The following is a 24498-nucleotide window of genomic DNA, read 5'->3' on the forward strand; positions in this document are numbered from 1 at the left end:
AGGCAGTGTATGGCACCTCTTAAGGTGCTGAAGTTGCGGTGATGACTGGGCCGGCAGGTCCATGCAGAGGTAGCCTTGGGATCTGTGGGTCTTGGAGTTGGTGGTGGTGGTAGCCACAATGAGCTGTGGTTGGAGGGAGTTACTGTTACCCTGGCTCCTGTCTGGAGCAGAGGAGAATGGAGGCCATCGATGTGGCTGCCACATTCTTTGTGGCTGGAGTCAGATCAGGTGCTCTGACTGAAGTCTGACTGAATTAGCTGCATGCTTGTTTCAAGTGTGTGATTCAGACACTAGGGTTGCCAGAAAGACCAACGGGACACCAAGGAACTGTTATTGTTTAAAATGAATTAAATAAGGCAGCCTCCACATAAAATGTACTCTAAATACTTTATTTGCACAATATTATATATTGGCTGTGGCTGGATTCTGTAATGGTTAAGGGCTCTGCCTCTGACACAGGAGACCTGGGTTTGAATCTTGGCTCAGTAAGCCAGCAACTATTCAGTAGGAGACCTTGGGCAAGTCTCCCGAACACTGCTACTGCCTATAGAGCGCGTCCTAGCGGCTGCAGCTCTGGCGCTTTTAGTCTGCCAGGAGAAAAGCGCAATATAAATGTTCTGTGTTTGTTTTGTTTGTTTGTATTGTGAGATAAAAACCAATTAACTTGCAATATAAGTGATCATTCCTCCTTAAAGTAGAGGGGATTTGGTAGAGGCTGCCACTGCTAATCTCGTCCTAAAAAAATCAATTTTCTTGACTGTAATGCTGGTCCTCTGGCTATAATAGTCCTCTGGCTATAATGCTGTTTGAATCACTCACCTGGAACATGGAAATACAGGAATGCTAATACACCTGGCCGTCATATTTGGTCCAGGTAAACGAAATGGAAAATATAATTTCTAAATTGCATGAAGGCAGGAAACCAGCATATATTAGAATGGTGTCAATCGGGCTTATGTATTTTTGCTTGATAAGGGTAATTGTTTCAGAAACAAAAATTGTTATATAAAACAATTTATTTTTTAACTAAAAAGTTTCAAGTAACTCTGAAGTTAAGTATTTATCTTCTGGTACACTTTAGGCATTAGTTGCTGACTCTTATATCTTCTCATAGGTGTAACCAGCTTTAAAAAAAAAATATGGAGTCAACAGAAACAGAGAAGACTGAAGAAGGATGGTTTGACTTCTATGAGTCCTACACAGACCTGTTTGAATTCTTCTGTGACAATACCACCATTCATGGCACCATTCGACTGAACTGTTCCCGGAGAAATAAGATGAAGACTGGGTTTTGGGTTGTTCTTTACATTTCTGCCTTTGGAATGATGTACCTTCAATTTGGAGACTACTTCACCCAGTACTGGGCCTACCCTACCAACCTAGGCATCAATTTACAAACCACAGAAAATACATTTCCTGCTGTGACCGTCTGCAACATGAATCCTTACAGGTATTTGACTTAAACAGCAAAAATAATCACTACTGGCATTAGATGCTCAGATGTGCATAGGTACCCAACTGAGAAAACAGGGCAATTTCAATTGGATATTTTCTTTTTGCATTTTTATATTCTTGAAGATATGGAAGCACAAATGAGGTCAAGGAGAAGGGAGAATCTCTCAAGCAAAGTTAGGTGCATATATTACATTGGTGGATGGAAGCACCTGAAATAACAGAATAATAATACAGTTTAAAGGGAACTTTAACTGAGAGGGATATGGATGTTTCCTTTTAAAAAATACCAGTTGCTTGTCAGTCCTGCTGATCTCTTTGGCTGCAGTAGTGGCTGAATCACACACCCGAAACAAGCATGCAGCTAATCCAGTCTGACTTAAGTCAGAGCACCTGATCTGCATGCTTGTTGAGGGGCTGTGGCTAAAAGTATTAGAGACACAGGATCAGCTGGAGAGTCAGGCAACTGGTATTATTTTAAAAGGAAAAATCCGTATCCTTCTCAGTTTAGGTTCCCTTTAAGAAGGAGGGGTATGGTTGGCTCAAAATAGCCAATGTGACTCAGTATTCTTTCAATAGTTTATTGCACACAGTTTCAGACTAAGCATTTTGCAGGTATTTCCTGCTTCCTCAGGACAACAGCAATCACAAAAATGTGCCAATAGCCAGACAGCAGTCAGACTCGAGCGCCTCGATTTTGGGTCAAAGAAGTAAACTAGTTAACAAGAGATTAGTTGAACAGGAACACCACCAAGCTAATCACTGTGGTTATGTCACAATAATGACTCCTCCTCTGTCAACCAGAGTCTACTGGGTAAGGCCTAGCATGATGGCAAGCTGGGACACGCACCTTTTCATCAGAGTATGTTGAGGACTTCTTAATAAGCCTGAAATAGTCTACCACTACGTTCCTCAACATGGCAAGGGAGAACAGTGAAACAATCATTTGACTGTAAAGAATAGCTGCAAAATCACTTTCATGACTTGCAAGGTTGATTTTTCAGAACTACTTTATCTTTAGTTTCTGGTTGTTCAGGCAATGGGGGTAGATTAAGTGATTTTGCTGACTTTCTGGAATTCAGCTACTCTACAACAATGCTAGTCTATTTGCAATAGTCACTTGCAAAACATGCTTAGTCTTCTAATAAGGCTAGAACCATCTACACATCTAGAAAGTCCATATATAGCACTGATATATATGGGCGTGAAGTCTCATTTATGTGGTTAGAAGAGGAAGAGGATTGTGACAGTCCTGTAGCTAGTGTCTTCTTCTCTGAAGAGTCCTACAGTAAGTTGACTTGAAAGCAGCCTTTGCTTATTAGTATGTTAGGTGTGTTCATTATAAACATTTATTGATCACTTTCACTGTTTCATTCGCATTCATGTATCCATTCACTAAGTCCAATTCTGATAAACTTATCTAATGTTGTCTCTTAGATTTGACCAAGTTAATGAATATCTTAAACAGCTGGATCAGATGGCCAAGGAAACGTTGACCAATCTATATGGATATAATGCCTCCCTAGCTGGAAACAATACTGAGGATGTAGTAGATCTGAAAGATATTACTAATGTGACTAGTGATGTCAATAGAAGTTTTCAATTAGACCGTTCAATAACTCTTATGGAACTGAATGCAGATCCAAATCCACTGGGCAATAAAACAGGACGCAAATTGGGGTTTAAGCTGGTAAGGGACAGAATTCCATTTTATTTTGAACCTTATAATAGTAATAATGCAGCAAAGACAACAAAAAAAATTAAATTTCTAATTTTCTTCTGCCTTAACAGTGCAATTCCTCTGGCAGTGATTGTTACTACCGATCTTTCTGGTCAGGAGTGGATGGATTGCATGAGTGGTACAAGTTCCATTTCATGAATATCATGTCTAAGATTCCACCTGTGCTACTTATCTCTGACAGAGTTTTCATGGAAGAGTTTATTTTGACGTGTGATTTCAATGGAGAATTTTGTGACAGGTTAGTTTTAAAACCTTTGATGAAAACAAAACCTTGATATGCAGGCCAGGACCATAGCTATAGATAATATCAGACCATGCAAATACTGTGATCACCTTCAGTACCGGAGCCATGATCACCTTAACCAGCCATTGGCTGCACCCTCCTCTAACAAATAAAAGTTGTTCTCAACCAAGTAAAACTTAAAGCAAATCTGTAGAGAAAAAAAGTCTGATACTTATGGTGAAGGTAGCCTCCGGATCCAAAAGAACCTTCCTGTTCCTGCCCCAGTGTCCTGGTTCCAGCGTTGTCACCCCGCTCGAATTTACTCCCTCCAGGAGCCCTCATAAGGCATCGGTGCACTTATGTCGCATGAACAATACGGAGATGCCCCACTTCATTGGTGCTCAGGGACAAAAGTGCTCCCGAAGCCCTCTAAGGAGTTGTACAGGAGACACAAAAAGGGAACCCGAGAGCCCACAATGGTGTAGTACGTTAGACTGCAGGTGTTGAGTAATAAAGATGAATGAATTATACTCACAAACACGGGTTCCATTCAGGCAACCACTATATAGACAGGTGGGGAGATTAGACCTGACCCCACTCAGGTTAAGAAGTCGCTCTCTGTAGACAGGTAAAAAAGGGGGTTGCTGTTGCACCCTTTCTACCAAGGGTGGACTATAATATGAACTGTAGATTGGAACAGAGGTGCCAGTGCAAGTATAAAATGTATTAAACATTTAAAAGAGGAGGTAGTGGTGGACTAACCTCCCCAAAGTAGACACAATTCTGTTGATTATTGTCAACAAGTAGCTTTATTCATATACTTTATGTGTAGTGGAGAATATGAATAAAGCTACTTGTTGACAATAATCAACAGAATTGTGTCTACTTTGGGGAGGTTAGTTCACTACTACCTCCTCTTTTAAATGTTTTTTTTTTAATATATTTTATACTTGCACTGGCACCTCTGTTCCAATCTACAGTTCCTTCTGAGGAGTTGGTCTAATAGCTCTAATGGGGGTGACAGCACTGGAACGAGGGGATCAAGAGGAGACACGGGGCTCAATCGTATCCAGAGCCTTTCCTCTCCATAAATAAGTGTGTGAGTTTTTTTTCACTTCAGTTTTACTTTAAGTCACTGTCACTGACAAAGGGAAGGGGGAACTGGAGACTCTCATCCACACCTGTTTTGTATCTGTGTTGGAGCTTTTTTATTAGTTGAAATAAATCAATTTAATACTGCGGTGGTGGGAAGGAGCCCTGTTGCCCAGCCACTTCCTTTAGCTCTAATGTCAAACTGCAATCTCTTTATAATATTTTTTGTCTGTGCTCCTCAATCCTGCACTCTGATCATCGTGATGATTCTAAGGGTGCACACAAACCCACATTCAATTTTGATTGGCCAATCACTGGCCAATTTTGCCACCTCCAAAGTCCCACAGCAGCAGCAGCAGCAGCCACTTCCACACAACCTGTAAACGTCTTCAGCTGGCCTGCTAAAGCTTATGTGACCAGATTTACCAATCAATATTTTTTAACTGTAAATGCTTTTTTCCCTCCACACAAAAAGGTAACTTTTAGGCACACTGTTTACTAAGCTGAGATAGTATGGCTGACAGCTCCTCTTTAAGGGGAAAAACGCTTGGAGGTGAAGTGGTTAATATAGATTTGGTCCTGTTGGGCCACAATACAGTATGGCTGTATTTATTTTACTCCTCTTTTACATCAGATCCAGAAGTGTGGAACTTCTTGTTTCTAAATAGAGTGAGGTAGGATGATAAATGAGTTAAATTTTACCTTCAACCGAAATACATCTCCGCTTTATAAAACAAAAGTTCTGCGTTACTTTGAAGTTTTAAATATCACAATATGCAAATATTAAGTCCCTGATGCAGACACATTCCAATTTAAGCATTTAGTGGCAGAGCTTAATTAGCTGCTGTCAAATCAATCAGTTTTAAATATGGTAGCTTGACCAGCCACTTCCATCAAACCAGACTTCCTTTGCCTTTCACTACAGTCTTGGCAAAGAGTGTGTTTCGAAATATTCGGTCTGTACTCCACTCAGTTATAATCCGAACAGCAAGATGAAGCTAGCCACACAGCAGCACCACCGACTTACTATTTTAGCTCAGTCACATCAAGTCATGGAACCACTATGACAATAAATCTCTCAGCTTCGCCCTAGCATTCATGGAGCAGTCTAAGCACCCTCAGGCTGAGAGGAGCATCACAGTCCATGTTTACCACCCCATTTTTTCTTTCCTACACACATAATGTAGATTGTCCCCACATGTTTTCTGTGGAACAGACCCTCACACCAAACTAGCCATGTACCTGTGGTTCTAACCCTTCAAGCAACAGCTGCAACACCGGTTGCCATGGTCATCATACAGTTATTAAAACAATCCTGAAGTGAGAAGTGAGGTTTTTATGGCACTGAGCATGTGTGGACAAGGTCTGTGCATGCCCACCAGAGGGAAGCGCTCATTTCTATTGTTCACTAAAATCCCCCTTCCTCCCCCCTCCCTGTAATGTTGGCAATGCTGCGTCTGCTGGAATGTGGATTACAAGTCATTTTCTATAGCTTGGATAATAAACTTTGCTTAGTGAATGCTCTGCTCTCCTGGTTTCTATCCACTATGGAAGGAAGATAAGCATTTGATAGCTACATTTAAAGAATATCTGCTGATGTTCCTGAGAGAAAGTTTGGTTTCTCTCTGTGTGCATAGTGGCAGAAACAGGATGAACTAAGGAAGAACTCTGACTTCATGAGTAGTAAGTGTGGATGTATTTTAAAGCAAGTATAGAAAGACCCCCTCTACCTGTTATCTCACAATTACAATTTTATAACAGGATATTTAACTACAATTTCAGAAACACACAAAACATCTGGGCACTTTGATTAATGAATCTGTATTTATATATGTGCCTAGAAACAAAAGTTAGGAAAACCCTTTCTGTTAGAATTTACCATCTTCCCTTTACCACTTTATAAATATTACCACTTCCACCAGTTTATGCAGGAATGAACTACAAGGAAGTAAAACTCCAGATACATTAAGATAAACCCTAATGTCTCTTCACAATCCACTTTGCTCCAACATACAAAGTTATGGTGGTTTATGGGGCATGACAACTGTGCTGTGCTAAAATAGAAACTGTATGTCTCCCACAAGATAACTTGCCAGGCGAGGTTTATTATCACACTTAACTGGAGAAACATGATCAGGAAACCCAAGTAGATGATTTCCAAGAAAGTCTTGCATGCATCTTCTGTTTTTTTCTGAGGTCCCTGCTATTGTTTGATCCCGGTTTAAGCTTCTTATGAAATGAATGTGATATTGGACACCCAGGTAGCATTTATTGTCTAGTTTCATGTATGCTGTTTTATGTATGAGGAACTTTTGGATCACAGTAGAATAATTCTTTATAATGCACAGAACAGTGACAAAGGGACATTTGATCCTTCACTATTTATGGGTTATGATGTGTTTGAATTCCCACAGAAATTACACTTACTTCCATCACCCGACTTACGGCACCTGCTTTACTCTGAATGGAAATCATAATAACAATACTCTGTGGAAGGCAGTGAAACCTGGAAAACAATATGGTAAATACCTTTATAGGCAATTTAAAGCATACGTGTATTTATAACATGAATTTACAAAATTAATGTAAAACAATTCCCCCAATTCAATGCTGTATTTCGACTCTGTCATTGATTTTGTCCCCCTGATTTAGAAAAGCCCTGGCTGCCTATGACTTACATATGCTGTTGGGCTGTTGTAGGGTGCTCCTTGGTTTCACAGCTCCCAACTGTCCCTTTTGCCGGCAGGACAGTTTATCTTTTGAGTTCCAAATCCCCTTGTCCATCTTTTCTTGTCCCTCTTTCATTACTGATGTACAGAAATGAGCAAATATATGTATATCTCTGCTAAAAATGTGTATGTCTGCCTCTATATTTTAAGCTCATCCTCTAAATTGATTTACAGTGCTGTAAAAAAAGGTATTTGCCTCCTTCCTGATATTTTTAGTTTCTTTCATTGCATGTTTGTCACGCTTAAATGTTTCAGCTCATCAAACAAATGCAAATATTAGACAAAGGTAACCCAATTGTATCATATTTTTGCGACAATAAAGAATTGTTATAATAAAAAAATATCCAAACCTACATGGCCCTATATGGAAAAGTAATTGCCGCCTTAAAGGGATACTGTAGACGGGTCGGGGGAAAATGAGCTGAACTTACCCGGGGCTTCTAATGGTCCCCCGCAGACATCCTGTGCCCGCGCAGCCGCTCACCGATGCTCCGGCCCCGCCTCCGGTTCACTTCTGGAATTTCTGACTTTAAAGTCATAAAAAACCACTGCGCCTGCGTTGCCGTGTCCTCGATCCCGCTGATGTCATCAGGAGCGCACGGCGCAGGCCCAGTATGGTCTGTGTCTGCGCAGTACACTCCTGGTGACATCAGCGGGAGCGAGGACACGGCAACGCAGGCGCAGTGGTTTTCTGACTTTAAAGTCAGAAATTCCAGAAGTGAACCGGAGGCGGGACCGGAGCATTGGGGAGTGGCTGCGCCAACACAGGATGTCTGCGGGGGACCATTAGAAGCCCCGGGTAAGTCCAGCTCATTTTCCCCCGACCCCCCTACAGTATCCCTTTAACCTAATAACTGGTTGTGCCACCCTTAGCAGCAACAACTGCGATCAAGCTATTGTTATAACTGGCAATGATTATTTTATATGTCTGGATTAATTTTGCTCCATTCTTTGCAGAAATGTTTTAGTTTAGCCATATTGGAGATTTTCCAAGCATGAACCACCCTTTCAGGTGGACTTTAACTAGGCCACTTCAAAACCTTTTTTAAGCCAGTGTGTTTAGGATAATTGTCCTGGTGAAGATCCTAAATGCACTTCAGCTTCAGGTCAGTCAGATTTTCTCCTTCCGGATTTCTTGGTAGAGAGCAAAAGTCATGGTCCCATCAATCACAGCAAGTCATCCAGGTCCTGAAGCAGAAAACAGAAAAATGGTTTTGGAGTGGCCTAGCTAAAGTTCAGACTTTAATCCAATTGAGATGGCATGATCTGAAAAAGGCTGAGTTGATGGGAAGGTGATGGCACAGCTGGCAAGGGGCTGAGGAATTTGGGTAGCTCAGCTGTCTCCAAACATGAGCTGCACAGTTTATGAGGGGACCAACAGTGAAGCAGCAGTTTCTGAACATTAAGGTATTGGGTGTTTTTTCCTCAATTATTACTTACTTTAGCAACATTTTTGGGAGGGGGAAGACGGGAGGGGTATTTATAAAAAACACTAAGATAGGTTGGTTTTTGTTTTAATCTCCGTGCATATTAGGTGGGACATACATGGATTTTGCCACTAATTTGGCATCCAGTATGACTATGTAAGGTCAGCCTTGGAGAGGATGACAAGTGTTGCCAAAAATCCTACATGGAAGAATTCATATTCCAACACTGATCATTTCCCCAAACTGTGAAGGGGATAAAAGTACTTTACTGTATGTGTGTCACTTTTATCTATCAGTCAAATGCCTCACTACAGCAGCTACATCCTCTTTATGGTAATTGTATTTCTTTTGTTTTAGGGCTTTCCATAACTGTTAAGGTGGATCAGAATGACAATATGCCCATATTGTCAACAGCAGCTGGAGCCAAAGTTATGATTCACAATCCTGACCAGTCCCCTCTAGTGGATCATCAAGGATTTGACATTTGGCCAGGAACTGAGACTTCAATAAGTGTTAGACAGGTCAGTGACTTGTCGCAAAGTAGTGGAATTAAGGCAGAAGACATTCACAGATAATTGTGTAGCAATATAAAGAAAGCCAGACACATGATTATAATATAATGAATTGTATGTGTAGTACGGATAATGAATAGAACATTAGTAGCAAAAAAAATAGTCTCATATTTTCAGTTTCAGTTACATAGCTTTTTTTTATAACATTGGATCATTCTGTCACATTTGCAGTTTTAAAACCAAATTCTGCCTTTTAACCACTTGAGGACCGCCCCCAGCCGATGGGCGGCGGCAAAGACGGGGCCCAAACGACCACAATACACCCATCGTCTGGGGCGGCATCAGAGGTGGCTGTGCGGCGATCGCGTCATTAATGACGCGATCGCCGCCGGCAATAGGCTCCGCCCACCCTGCTCGGAAACCCGCCGGCCAATTAGCAGCGCCAGCGGGTTTCAAATGCGGTGATCGGGCCAATCAGAGGAGTATAATACACTTTGTTATTGTAACAAAGTGTATTATACTGGCTGCCTCCTCCGCTGATGGTCACTCGTCGTGCGACCATCAGAGAGGACGGCAGCCCAGTGAATACACGTGAGCACACACACTTTTGTCCACCCAGACCCTCCGATCGCCCACCCCAGCCCTCAGAACCCCCCCTGACCACCCCAGCACACCAGTGGTAGCACCCAAGCACCCACCTAAAAACCCATCAATCACTCCCTGCCATTTACTGCCAAAGCTATCCCCTAGATTAGGTCCCTAACTGCCCCCTAGGGTCCCCTGATCACCCCCCCTACCCTCAGATCCCCCCCAGACCCCCCTCCCAGACCCCCCCCCTGTATACTGTATACAGCTGTATAGCTGTTTTACCCACTGATCACCTGTTTATCACCTGTCTATCACCCCTTGTCACCACCACCCATCAGCGCAGACCCTAAACTGTCCCTTGGGGGCACCTGATCACCCACCCAGACCCTCAGATTGCCCTCAGACCCCTCCTCCCGATAACCTCCCCAGTGCATTGTTTACATCTATTCTCCCCTGTAATCCCTCACTGATCTCCTATCGTCACCCCCTGTGTCTGCCACCCACCAGATCAGGACCCAGTCTACCCCGTGCGGGCACCTAATCAACCCCCCACACCCTCAGATCGCCCTCAGACCCCCCCCCCCAATCACCTTCCCAGTGCATTGTATTTGATTGTGCTGTAATTGTATTTGATTGTGCTGGCATTCAATTTCATTGTGCTGACATTCAATTTGATTGTGCTGTAATTGTATTTGATTGTCCCGTGATTGGCTTTGATTGTCCCGTGATTGGCTTTGATTGTCCCGTGATTGCCCTGTGATTGGCCTGTGATTGGCCTGTGATTGGCCTGTGATTGGCTTTGATTGGCCTGTGATTGGCTTTGATTGGCCCGTGATCGGCTTTGATTGGCCCGTGATCGGCTTTGATTGGCCCGTGATTGGTTTGTTTGCCCTGTGATTGCCATGTGATTGGCTTTGATTGGCCTGTGATTGGCTTTGATTGTGCCGTGATTGGTTTGATTGGCCTGTGATTGCCCTGTGATTGGCCTGTGATTGGCTTTGATTGTCCCGTGATTGGCTTTGATTGTCCCGTGAATTGAGTGCCCTGTGATTGGCCTGCGATTGCCCTGTGATTGCCTTTGATTGTCCTGTGATTGTTTCTGATTGCCTCTGATTCCCCACTCGCCACCACCCCCCTGTCACTATCCTAGTGATCTAAAAACAGTGATCAGTGAAAACTGTCACTTTTTTAGTATCACTAGTGTTAGCAGTTAGCTAGGCCCCTTTGTAAGTGTCAGTTAGTGCTCAGCCCACTGCACCACAGTCACTAATTAGCGTCATCACTCTTGCTAATCAACATTGGTACTATATAGTATCTGTAAGTGATCATTACTGATCGCAGTCAGATCTATTAGGGTCACTAGGATCCACAAAAAAACGCAGTGTTTGCCCGATCAGGCCTGATCGTTCGCCTGCACTTGCGTTTAGCCCGCCCCACCGCAGTGACAGAATTTTTTTTTTCTGATCACTGCAAAAAACACTGTACAATAGTTTGTGGCACTGTAAACAGTTTTGATTTTTTTTTTTTTTTTATCAAAACTCAGTGACCACAGCTTTCTACCTCTCAAATACTCCCTTTTTCTAGGTAGGTGCTCTTTTTTTTCTGGGTAGTCTCAGAGGAATACCCCCTAAATTTAGCAGTCCACCATGGCAAGAAAGGGGTATTCCGATGATGAGGTTCTCAGGTACATGGCCCAGTCGGATGAGGACGATTGGGATGCCTCATTCGACGAATCTTCCAGGTCAGAGTTTGAACCTGAATTGAGCAGTGGCTCACTGACCGATAGTGATGACAAGGTTGAGGTCCCGGCTAGAGCCAGGCGTACCACACCCCATGTTGTTGGACCGCAGGTGGCGCAGGATCGGCCTCAAGGGCAGCAGAGTGGTGTTCGTGCTGGTCTGAGATTTCATGGTGGGGCAGGCACCAGCAGCACAACATCTCCTGGACCTAGAACCAGTACTTCCGTAGACCCTGGTGAAGTGGCGAGCACCAGCATGGAAGTTGAAACTGGTTTGGTGCCACGTGCAGTAAGATCCCAGTCGCAGCCACCAAGAAGACGGGCCCGTACTACCCCTAGTTTACCAGAGGTGCTGGCAAACCCAAATTGGCAATCCCCTGATTCCGCCGCACCCGTACTTCCCCCTTTCACCACATGTGTGGCACTTTTTTGCACCCTAACTGCGCTAAGGGGCCCAAAGTCCAATGAGTACCTTTAGGATTTCACAGGTCATTTTGAGAAATTTCGTTTCAAGACTGCAGATTTTGGATTGCGGATGCGTTTCTGCCTCAATGATAAGTATAGGAAAAACGCAAACCGCTCTGAAAAACGGCACTTCAGAGCGGTTTGCCAGGTGTTTTTTGTTACAGTAGCTGTTCAGTAACAGCTTTACTGTAACAATACATGAAATCTACTACACCAAAAACGCTTCACAAAACCGCAAAATGCTAGCTGAAACGCTACAGAAAAGTAAGAAAAAGCGTTTCAAAATCTGCTAGCATTTTGCGGATCTGCTAGCGGTTTTTGGTGTGCACCAGGCCTCAGTGAAAAAAAACAATAAAAATCAATTTCCGCTAACTTGTGACAAAAAATAAAATCTTCTATGAACTCACCGTACTCCTAACGGAATACCTTTGGGTGTCTTCTTTCTAAAATGGGGTCATTTGTGGGGTTCCTATACTGTCCTGGCATTTTAGGGGCCCTAAACCGTGAGGAGTAGTCTTAAAAACAAATGTCTCAAAATGACCCTTGAAATCCTAAAGGTACTCATTGGACTTTGGGCCCCTTAGCGCAGTTAGGGTGCAAAAAAGTGCCACACATGTGGTATCGCCGTACTCGGGAGAAGTAGTATAATGTGTTTGGGGTGTATTTTTACACATACCCATGCTGGGTGGGAGAAATCTCTCTGTAAATGGACAATTGTGTGTAAAAAAAATCAAAAGATTGTCATTTACAGAGATATTTCTCCCACCCAGCATGGGTATGTGTAAAAATACACCCCAAAACACATTATACTACTTTTCCTGAGTACGGCAATACCACATGTGTGACCCCTTTTTGCAGCCTAGGTATGCTAAGGGGCCCAACGTCCAATGAGCACCTTTAGGCTTTACAGGGGTGCTTACAATTTAGCACCCCCCAAAATGTCAGGACAGTAAATACACCCCACAAATGACCCCATTTTGGAAAGTAGACACTTCAAGGTATTCAGAGAGGGCTATGGTGAGTCCGAGGCAGATTTAATTTTTTTTTGTCACAAGTTAGCAGAAATGGCATTTTTTTTTCTTTTCACAAAGTGTCATTTTCCGCTAACTTGTGACAAAAAATAAAATCTTCCATGAACTCACCATACCTCTTTGTGAATACTTTGGGATGTCTTCTTTCCAAAATGGGGTCATTTGGGGGGTATTTATACTATCCTGGAATTTTAGCACCTCATGAAACCTGACAGGTGCACAGAAAAGTCAGAGATGCTTTAAAATGGGAAAATTCACTTTTGGCACCATAGTTTGTAAACGCTACAACTTTTACCCAATCCAATAAATATACACTGAATGTTTTTTTTTTTTTATCAAAGACATGTAGCAGAATAACTTTCGCGCTCAAATGTATAGGAAATTTTACTTTATTTGAAAAATGTCAGCACAGAAAGTTAAAAAAGTCATTTTTTTGACAAAATTCATGTCTTTTTTTAATGAATATAATAAAAAGTAAAACTCACAGCAGCAATCAAATAGCACCAAAAGAAAGCTGTATTAGTGACAACAAAAAGGAGGTAAAATTCATTATGGTGGTAGGTTGTATGACCGAGCAATAAACCGTGAAACCTGCAGTGGTCTGAATGGAGAAAAAAGCTCTGGTCCGGGGCGAAAAGACAGTGGTCCTCAAGTGGTTAAGCTATAAAACAAAGCAGAAATAATAACCCTTTGAACTTTTCTGCTGTAAAACCTTATCTCACGCTGTCTCTCACTGTTTATTGGCTGTTTACGTGCTTCAGAAAACAGGACTGTATTCGATCCAAGTTGGGTCAAATACTTTAAAGAAGCTCTTTTGCGTAGATAACACCTAACACCTGAAGTTTTTTAACTCTTCCTGTACTGGCAAACAATATAACACTCGTTTATTTGCTACTAGAGTTCTATTTCTTAGCTGTACTACACATACAATTCATTATCTCATTAGTTTATTTTTGCTTTAGGTTCGCTTTCACGTACTTTCATACTAATATGCTATGTTGTAGTGGACACTGTTTCTCATACTGTAACGTGGTGTGATTAGTGAATAGTTCACATCACACCTCATCAGTTGCATACAACACAAAACATGCAGTGCGTTGCCAAAATTGCACAATTTGATGTGCACAACATTAGTTAATAAAGGTGCATGTTAAGGTGGCCACACACCATACAATTTTTTAAATATCTGTTCAATTTAAGAATTGCAATCAATTTTTCTGACTGATTGTAACATTCAAAAAATAAGACCAATGTACCACACACGTGTGTTCAATTTTTCCCTAATTATGATAAAACTGATTGGAAACTCTGACAAAATTGCTAGGGTGTGTATATTAATAAATTGACAATCTAAAACACACCATACAATCTTTAGAAAGATTGAAGAAAAATATCTGGCATTCCGGATCGATAAAAATCGAACAAAAAGGGAAATCTGATCGGATTTTTCAGTCGAATGAAAAAAAATCTTTCATTTTTTCGTGAGATACGATAGTTTTTATCGAATTACCGTAAAATCGGATCATTTTATTGTATCGTGTGTGGCCACCTTTAGTCAGTTGCTTATTGCGTTACATCCATGCCGCTGCAAATTTTGTTTTTGTGTTTATGACAAATTTTTTCTCTTCTTTATATTCTGGTAGGAAGGTCCTTGGATAGCTTGTGTCTAATAAACCACTTGTAAATACCTAGCCCAGGGGCGGACAAACTTATTTTCTGATCATTCTTCAAGAATACAGCCCAATGCTACTATCCCTCACTCTCTCCTCTCCCTCGCTCCCTCCATCGCCATGGCAACGGTGGCATCATGTGACAGGTTGTTACATAATGATGGCATGTCACAGAGAACGAGTGATTGCGTGAGTTACTTCTCATACCCATGCTGCACATCTTTTTAGAAGAACGGCAGGAGGGAGAAAAAGAGAGGAGGGGAATGCAGTCCTCTGTCGGCGGGCCTGCTTCATAGTGCCTGCAGGCCAAAGTTTGCCCACCCCTGACCTAGCCCCTACACCTGCCATTTCTTGTAGCACAGACCTCCACTCACTGCCATAGGTTCTTACGGTCCAGTCTGTCCCCTCCCCCTTACAGTCTTAGTAATAGGATGTAGCAAGCAGCCATGTGATGTGTAGGGTTGCCAGGTGTCCGGTTTTACATCGGACAGTCCGGTTTTTGTGCGCTGTGTCCGGTGCAAAAAAGCATGCTAAACCGGACAATTAAGTTGTCCGGTTTAGAGCCCCCCCCGCAGCGCAGGAGGAGAACAGCGCAGCAGAGAGAGAGCTGGGAGCAGCGGTGGAGAAGGGGGGCAATCTCCCCCCCCTTCCCTCACCTTAGGGTGCTCTCTCTCCCCCGCTGTCTCCTCCAGGATGATGTGCAGGCTGGCGAGTGGCTGCAGGCGGAACTTACCTCTGTGTCGCTCCAGCGCCGGAAGTTCGGGTCCCGCAGCCGCTGAGATTCGACTCAAAAAAGATCCGGATCAAAGATCCGAATCATTCATGAGTCGGACAACACTAATCAGTCTGAATAGTGTTGTCCGGCTCATGAATGATTTGGATCTTTGATCCGGATCTTTTTTGAGTCGAATCTCAGCGGCTGCGGGACCCGAACTTCCGGCGCCTGCGACACAGAGGTAAGTTCCGCCCGCAGCCACCCGCCAGCCTGCACATCATATTGGAGGAGACAGCGGGGGAGAGAGAGCACCCTAAGGTGAGGGAAGGGGGGGGGAGATTGCCCCCCTTCTCCACCGCTGCTCCCAGCTCTCTCTCTGCTGCACTGTTCTCCTCCTGCGGAGGGGGGGGGCGGGGGCACCTGGCTACCTATTCTGGGCACATATAGCCCCTGGCTACCTATTCCGGGCACATATACCCCCTGGCTACCTATTCTGGGCACATATAGCCCCTGGCTACCTATTCTGGGCACATATACCCCCTGGCTACCTATTCCGGGCACATATAGCCCCTGGCTACCTATTCCGGGCACATATAGCCCCTGGCTACCTATTCTGGGCACATATAGCCCCTGGCTACCTATTCTGGGCACGTATAGCCCCTGGCTACCTATTCTGGGCACATATAGCTCCTGGCTACCTATTCTGGGCACATATACCCCCTGGCTACCTATTCTGGGCACATATACCCCCTGGCTACATATACTGGAACATATATACCCCTGCCTACGTATACTGGGACATTTACACCCCTGCCTACATATACTGGGACATATATACCCCCTGGCTACATATACTGGGCACATATATCCCTGGCTACATATACTGGGAACACTGGCTGTTTGTCATTATGTGCATTTAGTGGTGAAAAGCTGTCTCTTTTGTGCATTTACTGGTGAAAAGCTGTCTCTTATTATGTGCATTTACTGGTGAAAAGCTGTGTCTTATTATGTGCATTTACTGGTGAAAAGCTGTCTCTTGTGCATTTACTGGGGAAAAGCTGTCTCTTATTATGTGCATTTACTGGCGAAAAGGTGTCTCTTATAACGTGCATTTACTGGTGAAAAGCTGTCTCTTATGTGCAGTTACTGGTGAAAAACTGTCTCTTATGTGCACTGGACCAGTACTACTGGTGAGGACAGTTAGTGACATGGCTATGTACTCTGTAATGTGCTGCAGAAGATGTCAGTGCGATATAAATACTATAATTTTTTTTTTAAAAAAAGCCCATTGCTTAGCCCCACTCTACATAAAAGTGCGCTTCTGACTCCGCCCCTAACTCCACCCCTAACTCCACCCCCTGTCCGGTTTTCTCCATCAGCCGACCTGGCAACCCTAGTGATGTGGCAAAGCAAGAAGCAGTGCCCACAGAGTATTTGTTCACTTATGCAACTCCTTTATGTCATGTGACCACATTTTTGGGACAGAGGTGAGAAGAATTGTTTTGTGTTGCTGCCTGAAACCAGTGTTGGGATGATAAGCAATGGTGCATTTTTATTGTCAAAGTTCTCTCATTTATTGCAGGATCAAATGAACCGTCTGGAAAAACCATACAGTGACTGTACTTCTGATGGGAGTAACTTAGAATTTACATTTCTGTACAATTCATCTTATACATTTCAGGTGAGCTTTAACAATCAACGCAGGACTATTTTTAGGCATAGGCATGCTAGGCAGTTACACAAGGCAACACCTGCTGGAGATGGCAAGAACCATATAGGAATACAGTCCTTTCTGGAGTTATTAAAGGGGCATTATGGCGAAAAATTGTAAAATGTAAAATATGTGCAAACATAACCAAATAAGAAGTATGTTTTTTCCAGAGTAAAATGAGCCTTAAATTACTTTTCTCCTATGTTGCTATCACTTACAGTAGATAGTAGAAATCTGACAGAAGTGACAGGTTTTGGGCTAGTCCATCTCTTCATAGGGGATTCTCAGCAAGGCTTTTATTCTTTATAAAGATATTCCCTAAAAAGGATTTAAACAATGATGCTGGCCGGCTTCCCTGCTCCCTACACAGTTTTTTGGCAGTTGGACAGAGCAACTGCCATTCACTAAGTGCTTTTGAAAAATAAAGAAATCCCTGAGAATCCCCTCTGAAGAGATGCACTTGTCCAAAACCTGTCGCTTCTGTCCAGAGCCGGGACAAGGTCCTCCAGCACCCAAGGCTGAGACACCAAAGTGCGCCCCTCCATCCCTGCCACCCCAGCCATCACACACTGACTGCTATTAGACTAAGAGGCGCCACAGGGCCCACAACCTTCCCAACACCTTAATATCTAGTTATATGGCTTGCAGTCACTGCCATGTATCCCCTTTTCTTATTTCTTTCTGCTTCATACACAATTAGGAATAACAGCTGAATGAATTCTACGCCCCCTCCTACACTGCGCCCTGAGGCTGGAGCCTCTCCAGCCTATGCCTCGGGCCGGCCCTGCTTCTGTCAGATTTCTACAACCTACTGTAAGTGACAGCAACATAGGAGAAAAGCAATTTATGGCTCGTTTAACTCTGGAAAAAAAATGTACTTCTTATTTGTATATGTTTGCACATATTTTACATTTTACAATTTTTCGCCATAGTACCCCTTTAAACACTACTACTGACTATGTGATGGCAGGAATGGGATGAAGGATTGGTCCACCACTATTGGGCAAAAAAATCACTTGGTGTTTGAACACTTTGCCAGCCCAGTAATTTGTTAGGGCATAAATTATCATCTCTGAATAACATAATGCTGTTAATGTTATTAGCAAAAACTAATTACTGGTAAGTATTGCAAACTGGACATATGTATACATCCAGTTTAGTTGCGGAGAATGCACCACCAGTTTGTTACTAAATGAGGCACATGTGGTATCATTTTAACCATGGTGAGTTGTAGAATACATTTTGGTGTGTTTTATGCTGGGGATCTGCTGGCCCGATCAAGCCGCTCGACCCGCGCCCGCTCGATTCCCGCCGGCGGACAATGGCAGGGAATCGAGCGGCTGATAAGGACCGCCGGCGGGGACGAGCGGCAATCGATCCACGCACACGCGCGGACGAGCGGGGACGCAGCGGGGCCGCGGCTGGGGTCGATCCGGCGGCTAATCGAGCTGCCGGTCGACCCGTCTATGCCCACCAGTAAAGCTTGGACCCACGTCACATAAAAAATAGGGACAAACTTAATCCAACATAAATAGTCATTTTCAAAATTATGATCAAATTTGGGAAAGTTTTAGCAAAACTGCAAGAGACATATCTGGTTACATTATAACCGTGATAAGTAGTAGAATAGAGTTTAGAGAGTTTTAGGGTTGAGGCCCATGTCTTATTAATTACAAACTGATTCAAAAAGCAATAACATTTTCACATATTCGGTACCCAAATAAAAGACTTGTAAAATAAAAACAAAGTGACAGAATATAAAAGAAAAAAACATATATTGTTACCTTAGGAACTTGGCTTTTTAAATATGTATGCCATGAGGGTATATTACTATTATTTTTTGCAAATAAGCTCTTGTAATAATCGATAGTGTACAATGAGAAAGAAAAAAGAAAGAAAGAAAAAAAGACACCTTTTTTCCCAAATACAATACTGTCACCATACATTATACTAGGAACATAATCTAAATGTTGTGATAACCAGGATGGATAAGCAAATATAATTTGTGGGTTTAACTTATAGTTAGCACTGTTTATTGTAAAACTATAATGGATGTAAATAGAGAAATGGTGGTGTTTTTCAATTTTTTCCCTTATTTTCTCTTTAAAATGCATAGAAAATAAGGTAATTGCTAAACAAATAGATCATTTAGGTGTGATAATTAGAAATATCAAATTGGCGAATGAATGGGAGCAGCGCTGATTTGTGAACATTACTCTTGTCCTGAAGTGGTTAAGTATCATAATTATTTGTTGATTGTTTCAGTTCCTCTGAAGTGAGACATTTCCAGTAAAGTTGTGCAATATTCTACCAACAATACACAATATAGAACACTCTACATCAGGTACTAGTGTTTAAGACTTTTTTATTATTTAACCTGCTGGGCATTACGGACGAGCTCAGCTCGTCCAGTAACGCCGCGGTGGATTTCTCAGGCCCTGGTGGGCCGATTTGAATACATTTTTTTTATACACACAGCTAGCACTTTGCTAGCTGCTTGTCTTACCGATCGCTGTCGATCTGCCGCTACCCACCGCGATACAGGGCCCCTCCACATACCCCTTGCGCAGCCTGGCCAATCGCTGCCAGGTTGCGCAATGGGGTGGATCGGGACTTCCTGTGACGTCACGACGTCGATGACGTCATTCCGTTCGTCGCCAATGGCGACGGGGGAAGCCCTCAAGGAAATCCTGTTTAGAACAGGATTTCCTGATGGGCATGATCGCCGGCGGCGATCGGAAGGGTGGGAGGGAACAAGCAGGGAGGGGGGAATCATGTAGCTAGCGCTAGGCTAGCTACATGATAAAAAAAAAAAAAAAAACTGCAACAAACCAGAACCAAAACCATAATCAGAACACTAGGGAGGTTTTTTAATGGAGACATCCTGCTTGCAGTGCAGTTGACGCAAAGGGAGACATGGATGCATATGAACAATTCCTTATACATTTCAGTGTGGCCAATCAATACTCCTGATGTGCAAAGAGGTGCAGCAGTAGTCTACAGCTCCCTGCATACTGCAGGGACAATCCTGGAAGGTTGTGACTGCATCCTGCCAGTGTGGCTGGGGCCATAGTAAGACGATAGATTTATGATCTTATAGCTCAGCAAATCCATCCTAATATATTTTCCTTAAAAGGAATCTATCCAGAAAATGTTCAGAAAATATAAATAACTGTGCAAAATAAGCACATGTAGTACCACCAAGAGCAGGTTTTCATCTGCAGATTGAAGTCAGTACTCTTGGATCTTCTCTGAATTTCAGGTGCACACTATACAAGTGAGCCTTGGATATTGTCCCTTTCCTGGGCCAAGTCCCACCACCTTTCCCATGCTAAGTCTAGCCAGGTCTTTGCACAGCATACATCAGCACATGACACTGCAGAGGTTGTCCTATCTCTGAGTTTGGTTGAAATTGAGGTTCTCATATGTAGTATACATACTGGTTCTAAAGGATCCTGAGCATACAGAAATAACGTGAGCGTTAAATAGGAAATTGCAATTGCCACAATTGTAAATTTGGCCATGAATTTGTTACCGGACAGGAGCACTTCAAATGAAAACATTTCAAGAGATTGTAATAAGGAAGGAACTAGTAACAACTATTTTCACCTGGAAAATGGACAATCTTAGGGGCACTTAGTGAATCAGGTAGACATCTTTGGAAGGAAGGATACATGAAGGGAAGAGGAGGAGACTATATACATGGAAGGAAAGAGGGAGTTTGGGACAAGAGAGGGAATTTTAGGCTCATACACACATGCAACATTTAAGCCAAAATATCATACAAACTTGTCTGTTGGACAATAGGTTGGGCGTGTGTACATGTGGCAAATGACTAAACAACTTACTGATAAGAGGCGGTTTGCCCAATCTGACCGGCATCAGATTGGGCATCAACTGACCAACTATCGTGCAGGTTGGCCTGGTGTTTAGGTCGTTTGAACGACTCGTTATTTTTTGAATGCAAATATGGTGCACGCCCAGTATTTAAATGAGTTGGTTGTTTAGTTGGTCAGTGCGTGTGTATTTACTGGTTGTGCAAACAACAAGTCGTGCGGCTCCTCATGTTGAGTGGTTGGTCATGTATTATGTTGCATGTGTGTACATACCTTAATACAGCAGGAAGTACAAGATATTTGTATGTGATCACCACAATTTAAAGTTACTGACTTTTCCATTCTCTTTACTTACTTGTAGGCTTGCATACAGTCCTGCTTTCAGTATGTAATGATAGAACAGTGTGGATGTGGCTATTACTTCTACCCTCTGCCTCTTGGGAAGGACTATTGTGACTACAACAAGTATCCAGGATGGGGTACGTTCTGTTTAGACACATTCAGACATCACATGCTTGCCAGTAATGTCTTTGAGCTCACAATGACATCTTGACCCCAGATCTGATTCTCTTGTATGGTTTGGTCCACTGAAAAATGTTGTCTCACTGCACTTGTTTTCCATTGCAGGGCACTGCTTTTACCGTCTCTATGAGAAGCTATTCGACCATAAGCTCTGTTTCTCCAAATGCCCTAAACAATGCACGTGAGTTATACTGAGGTCCATTCATTTTATAAAGCACCAAAAGCAACATTCCAGTAAATGCAGAAGATCACACGCGCTGAATCTCTGCCATCAGTCTCCCAGCGGCAAGCGAAGCTCGGAGACTGTTAGGCAGTGAAACCGCCGTCAATAAACATTGTACAGCGCTGCAATCTACAGCCGTGCTGTACTAGGGACAGCCGTGTGACATGGCTGCCCCCTGGGGAACACAGGAGCAATCTGCTGGGATAGGCTGACTGGTGGAAGGAGGGAGGAAAAATTCATTAAAAATACATTATTTTATTAAAAAAAGAAGCACAATATTTGTAAAAAAAGAAAAAAATAAACATTGGGGGAGTGATCAGACCCCAACAACAGAAAGCTCTGTTGGTGGGGAGAAAAGGGGGGTGGGGAATCACTTGTGTGCTGAGTTGGACAGCCATGCAGCGAGGCCTTAAAGCTGCAGTTGCCCAATTAGGAGAAATTGGCCTGGTCACTAGGTGGGTTTAACACTGCAGTCCTCAAGTGGTTAAAGTGACACTGAAGTGAAAAAAAATATACTGTATAATAAAATGAATTGTATGTGTAGTACAGATAATTAACCTCTTGCTGACTGCGTCACGCCGATGGGCGTAGCCTCGGTGGCAGCCCCAGGACCTTCTAACGCCGATCAACGTAAGGTCCTTGGGGCCTGTTTTGCGTGCGCTGATGCGCGCACATCTCCGCTTGGTAGGCGGAGCAGAGGTCCGCCTTCAGCCTCCCAGCGGCAACTGCGAAATCGCCGTCTAATTACCCCATACAGCACTGCGATCCAGTGGCGTAGCTAAGGAGCTGTGGGCCCCGTAGCAAGTTTTACATGGGGCCCCTCCAAGCACTCCATACATAACAATTGATACGGCATGCCAAAACCTGCCAATGGCAACTACAGTGTCAGAGGTGCAAGAAGAGGCTGGGAAACAGTTTGTTAGTGATTACTACTATTCACAGCATCTATAGAAATGATTAATATGAGCACAGGACCAATAGAGAGGTAATAATGTAGATGAGGGAGAGCCCTTCGGGGCCCCTCTGGCCCAAGGGCCCCGATGCGGTCGCTACCTCTGCACCCCCTATTGCTACGGCCCTGCTGCGATCTAAGGCAGTGTTTGTCTGGTGGGGGGAGGGAGGGACTAGAAGAAAAAAAATTAGGAAATTTGTTAGTAAAAAATATTTACAAAAAAAATTAAACTAAACATGGGGGAGGGGGGGGGGGGGGGAGAGGAAATCAGACCCCACCAACAGAAAGCTCTGTTGGTGGGGAGAAAAGGGGGGAATCACTTGTGTGCTGACATGTGCAGCCCTGCAGTGAGCCCTTAAAGCTGCAGTGGCCAATTTATTGAAAAATGGCCTGGTCTTTGGGGGGTTTAACACTGTGGTCCTCAAGTGATTAATAGAACATTAGTAGCAAAGAAAATAGTCTCATATTTTTATTTTCAATTATATAGATTTTTATAACAATGCATCACTGTCTAATATTTGGAATTTACACACGACACTCATCATTCTAAATTATTTCACAGACCAGGGTAATGAACTTTTGAACTTTACTCTGCAGAAAAAAACTAAATACAGTGACAGACACTTGAGATAATGAGCTTCAGAAGACAGAGCTCTCTGCAACTTTGAAAGGTGTGGAGCTCAGATAAACTCTTTTGCATAGATAACAAATGGAGTTTCTTAACTCTTCTTATGCTGGAAACAATTTTAGACCCATATCTCTGCTGCTAATGTTTCATTTCTTAGATACTACTAAGTGTAGTACTACACATACAAATCGTTATATCATAAGTTTATTTTTTTTTTAAGTCATTAAAGATCATGACAATTTTCATCCGGTTAAAATGCAGACTTTTCAAAGAATGGATGCAGGCAGTCCTGCAAATGCCGTTGTTGACTCTATCAGCCCACTTGTGAGAGTTTGCATATCTTATTTGACTTTAAATTTACTGTGAAATTGTTTAAATTATGAGGCATTGGCTTTTAACTTTGAGCTGAGCTGATTCATATAAGAACGTAGTAAGGGTTGAAAGGTTAGTGAGTTAGCTGTTGTGCAGTTGTATGTTAAACCCATATTATACCCATTGGAGCCCATGAAGTTGCAGAGAGTGATATCACACTGGGTCTCTAGTGAACTAAGTGAGGAGGGCCAGCCCCCAACCATGCTCATGCATTGTACATGCAATTCCCTCCCCCCCGCCTCTCTTCACTAAGTGTAGCTTTTACAGTCATTGATCTTCCCTCCATTGGTCTACAGGGGGCATGTCAGAGCAGTTGGGTGGCAAAGATTTAGGCCCAACAACATGGGGTGGCATAGAAGTTTCTAGGATATGGTCCCAGAGGTTCTGGGGTGGAAAAAAGTTGAGTTACATGGCTGTCTGACCACTGAATTTGACGACATGATCCTGATGTCGAGGACCTCCATGGAGAAGCACAAAGGATATGGTTGAGGAATAGGGAGTACAGTGTTGCATTAGTTAAGGGGTTTAGTGGAGAAAAATATAGATTCTTGAACCTGTACCTTAAACTATTGTTTTTTTTTCTCTTTATTTTCACAGTGAGACTATGTATTACTTATCAGCGGGGTCTTCTAAATGGCCAACTACTGTATCCAAGGTAAATACAGCTAAGTCCACCAGTAATCCTCACTCTGTAGCACTATGCAACAATGAAATCCTAAGGATCGTTCAGTAAAACGCTAAACATCGTAGACAAAGGCAGTTATTTATGTTGATCTAAATAAAGTCTTCGCCAATGGTAAAGTACATTTTTTTGTGCTAAAAAATTAGGCTTATACGGGAGTATATAAGGTACATTTGTTTGTGAGACTAC

At 43.0% G+C, this 24498-nt stretch overlaps 1 protein-coding gene across 1 annotated transcript in view; it reads left to right on the forward strand.

The window, feature by feature from the left end:
- Positions 1 to 1127: 1127 nt before the first annotated feature.
- The window catches only part of SCNN1D (sodium channel epithelial 1 subunit delta), a 31709-nt gene continuing 8338 nt past the window's right edge, over positions 1128 to 24498 (forward strand). Inside the window, exons 1-9 of the mRNA XM_068242768.1 lie at positions 1128 to 1450; positions 2890 to 3142; positions 3244 to 3431; positions 6923 to 7029; positions 9022 to 9185; positions 16966 to 17064; positions 21292 to 21409; positions 21558 to 21633; positions 24225 to 24282. Of these exons, the coding sequence (XP_068098869.1) occupies positions 1140 to 1450; positions 2890 to 3142; positions 3244 to 3431; positions 6923 to 7029; positions 9022 to 9185; positions 16966 to 17064; positions 21292 to 21409; positions 21558 to 21633; positions 24225 to 24282 (1374 nt within the window). The 5' untranslated portion in view covers positions 1128 to 1139. The remainder of the gene's footprint in view (positions 1451 to 2889; positions 3143 to 3243; positions 3432 to 6922; positions 7030 to 9021; positions 9186 to 16965; positions 17065 to 21291; positions 21410 to 21557; positions 21634 to 24224; positions 24283 to 24498) is intronic.

Source organism: Hyperolius riggenbachi, chromosome 6, assembly GCF_040937935.1.
Source record: "Hyperolius riggenbachi isolate aHypRig1 chromosome 6, aHypRig1.pri, whole genome shotgun sequence".
NCBI lineage: Eukaryota > Metazoa > Chordata > Amphibia > Anura > Hyperoliidae > Hyperolius > Hyperolius riggenbachi.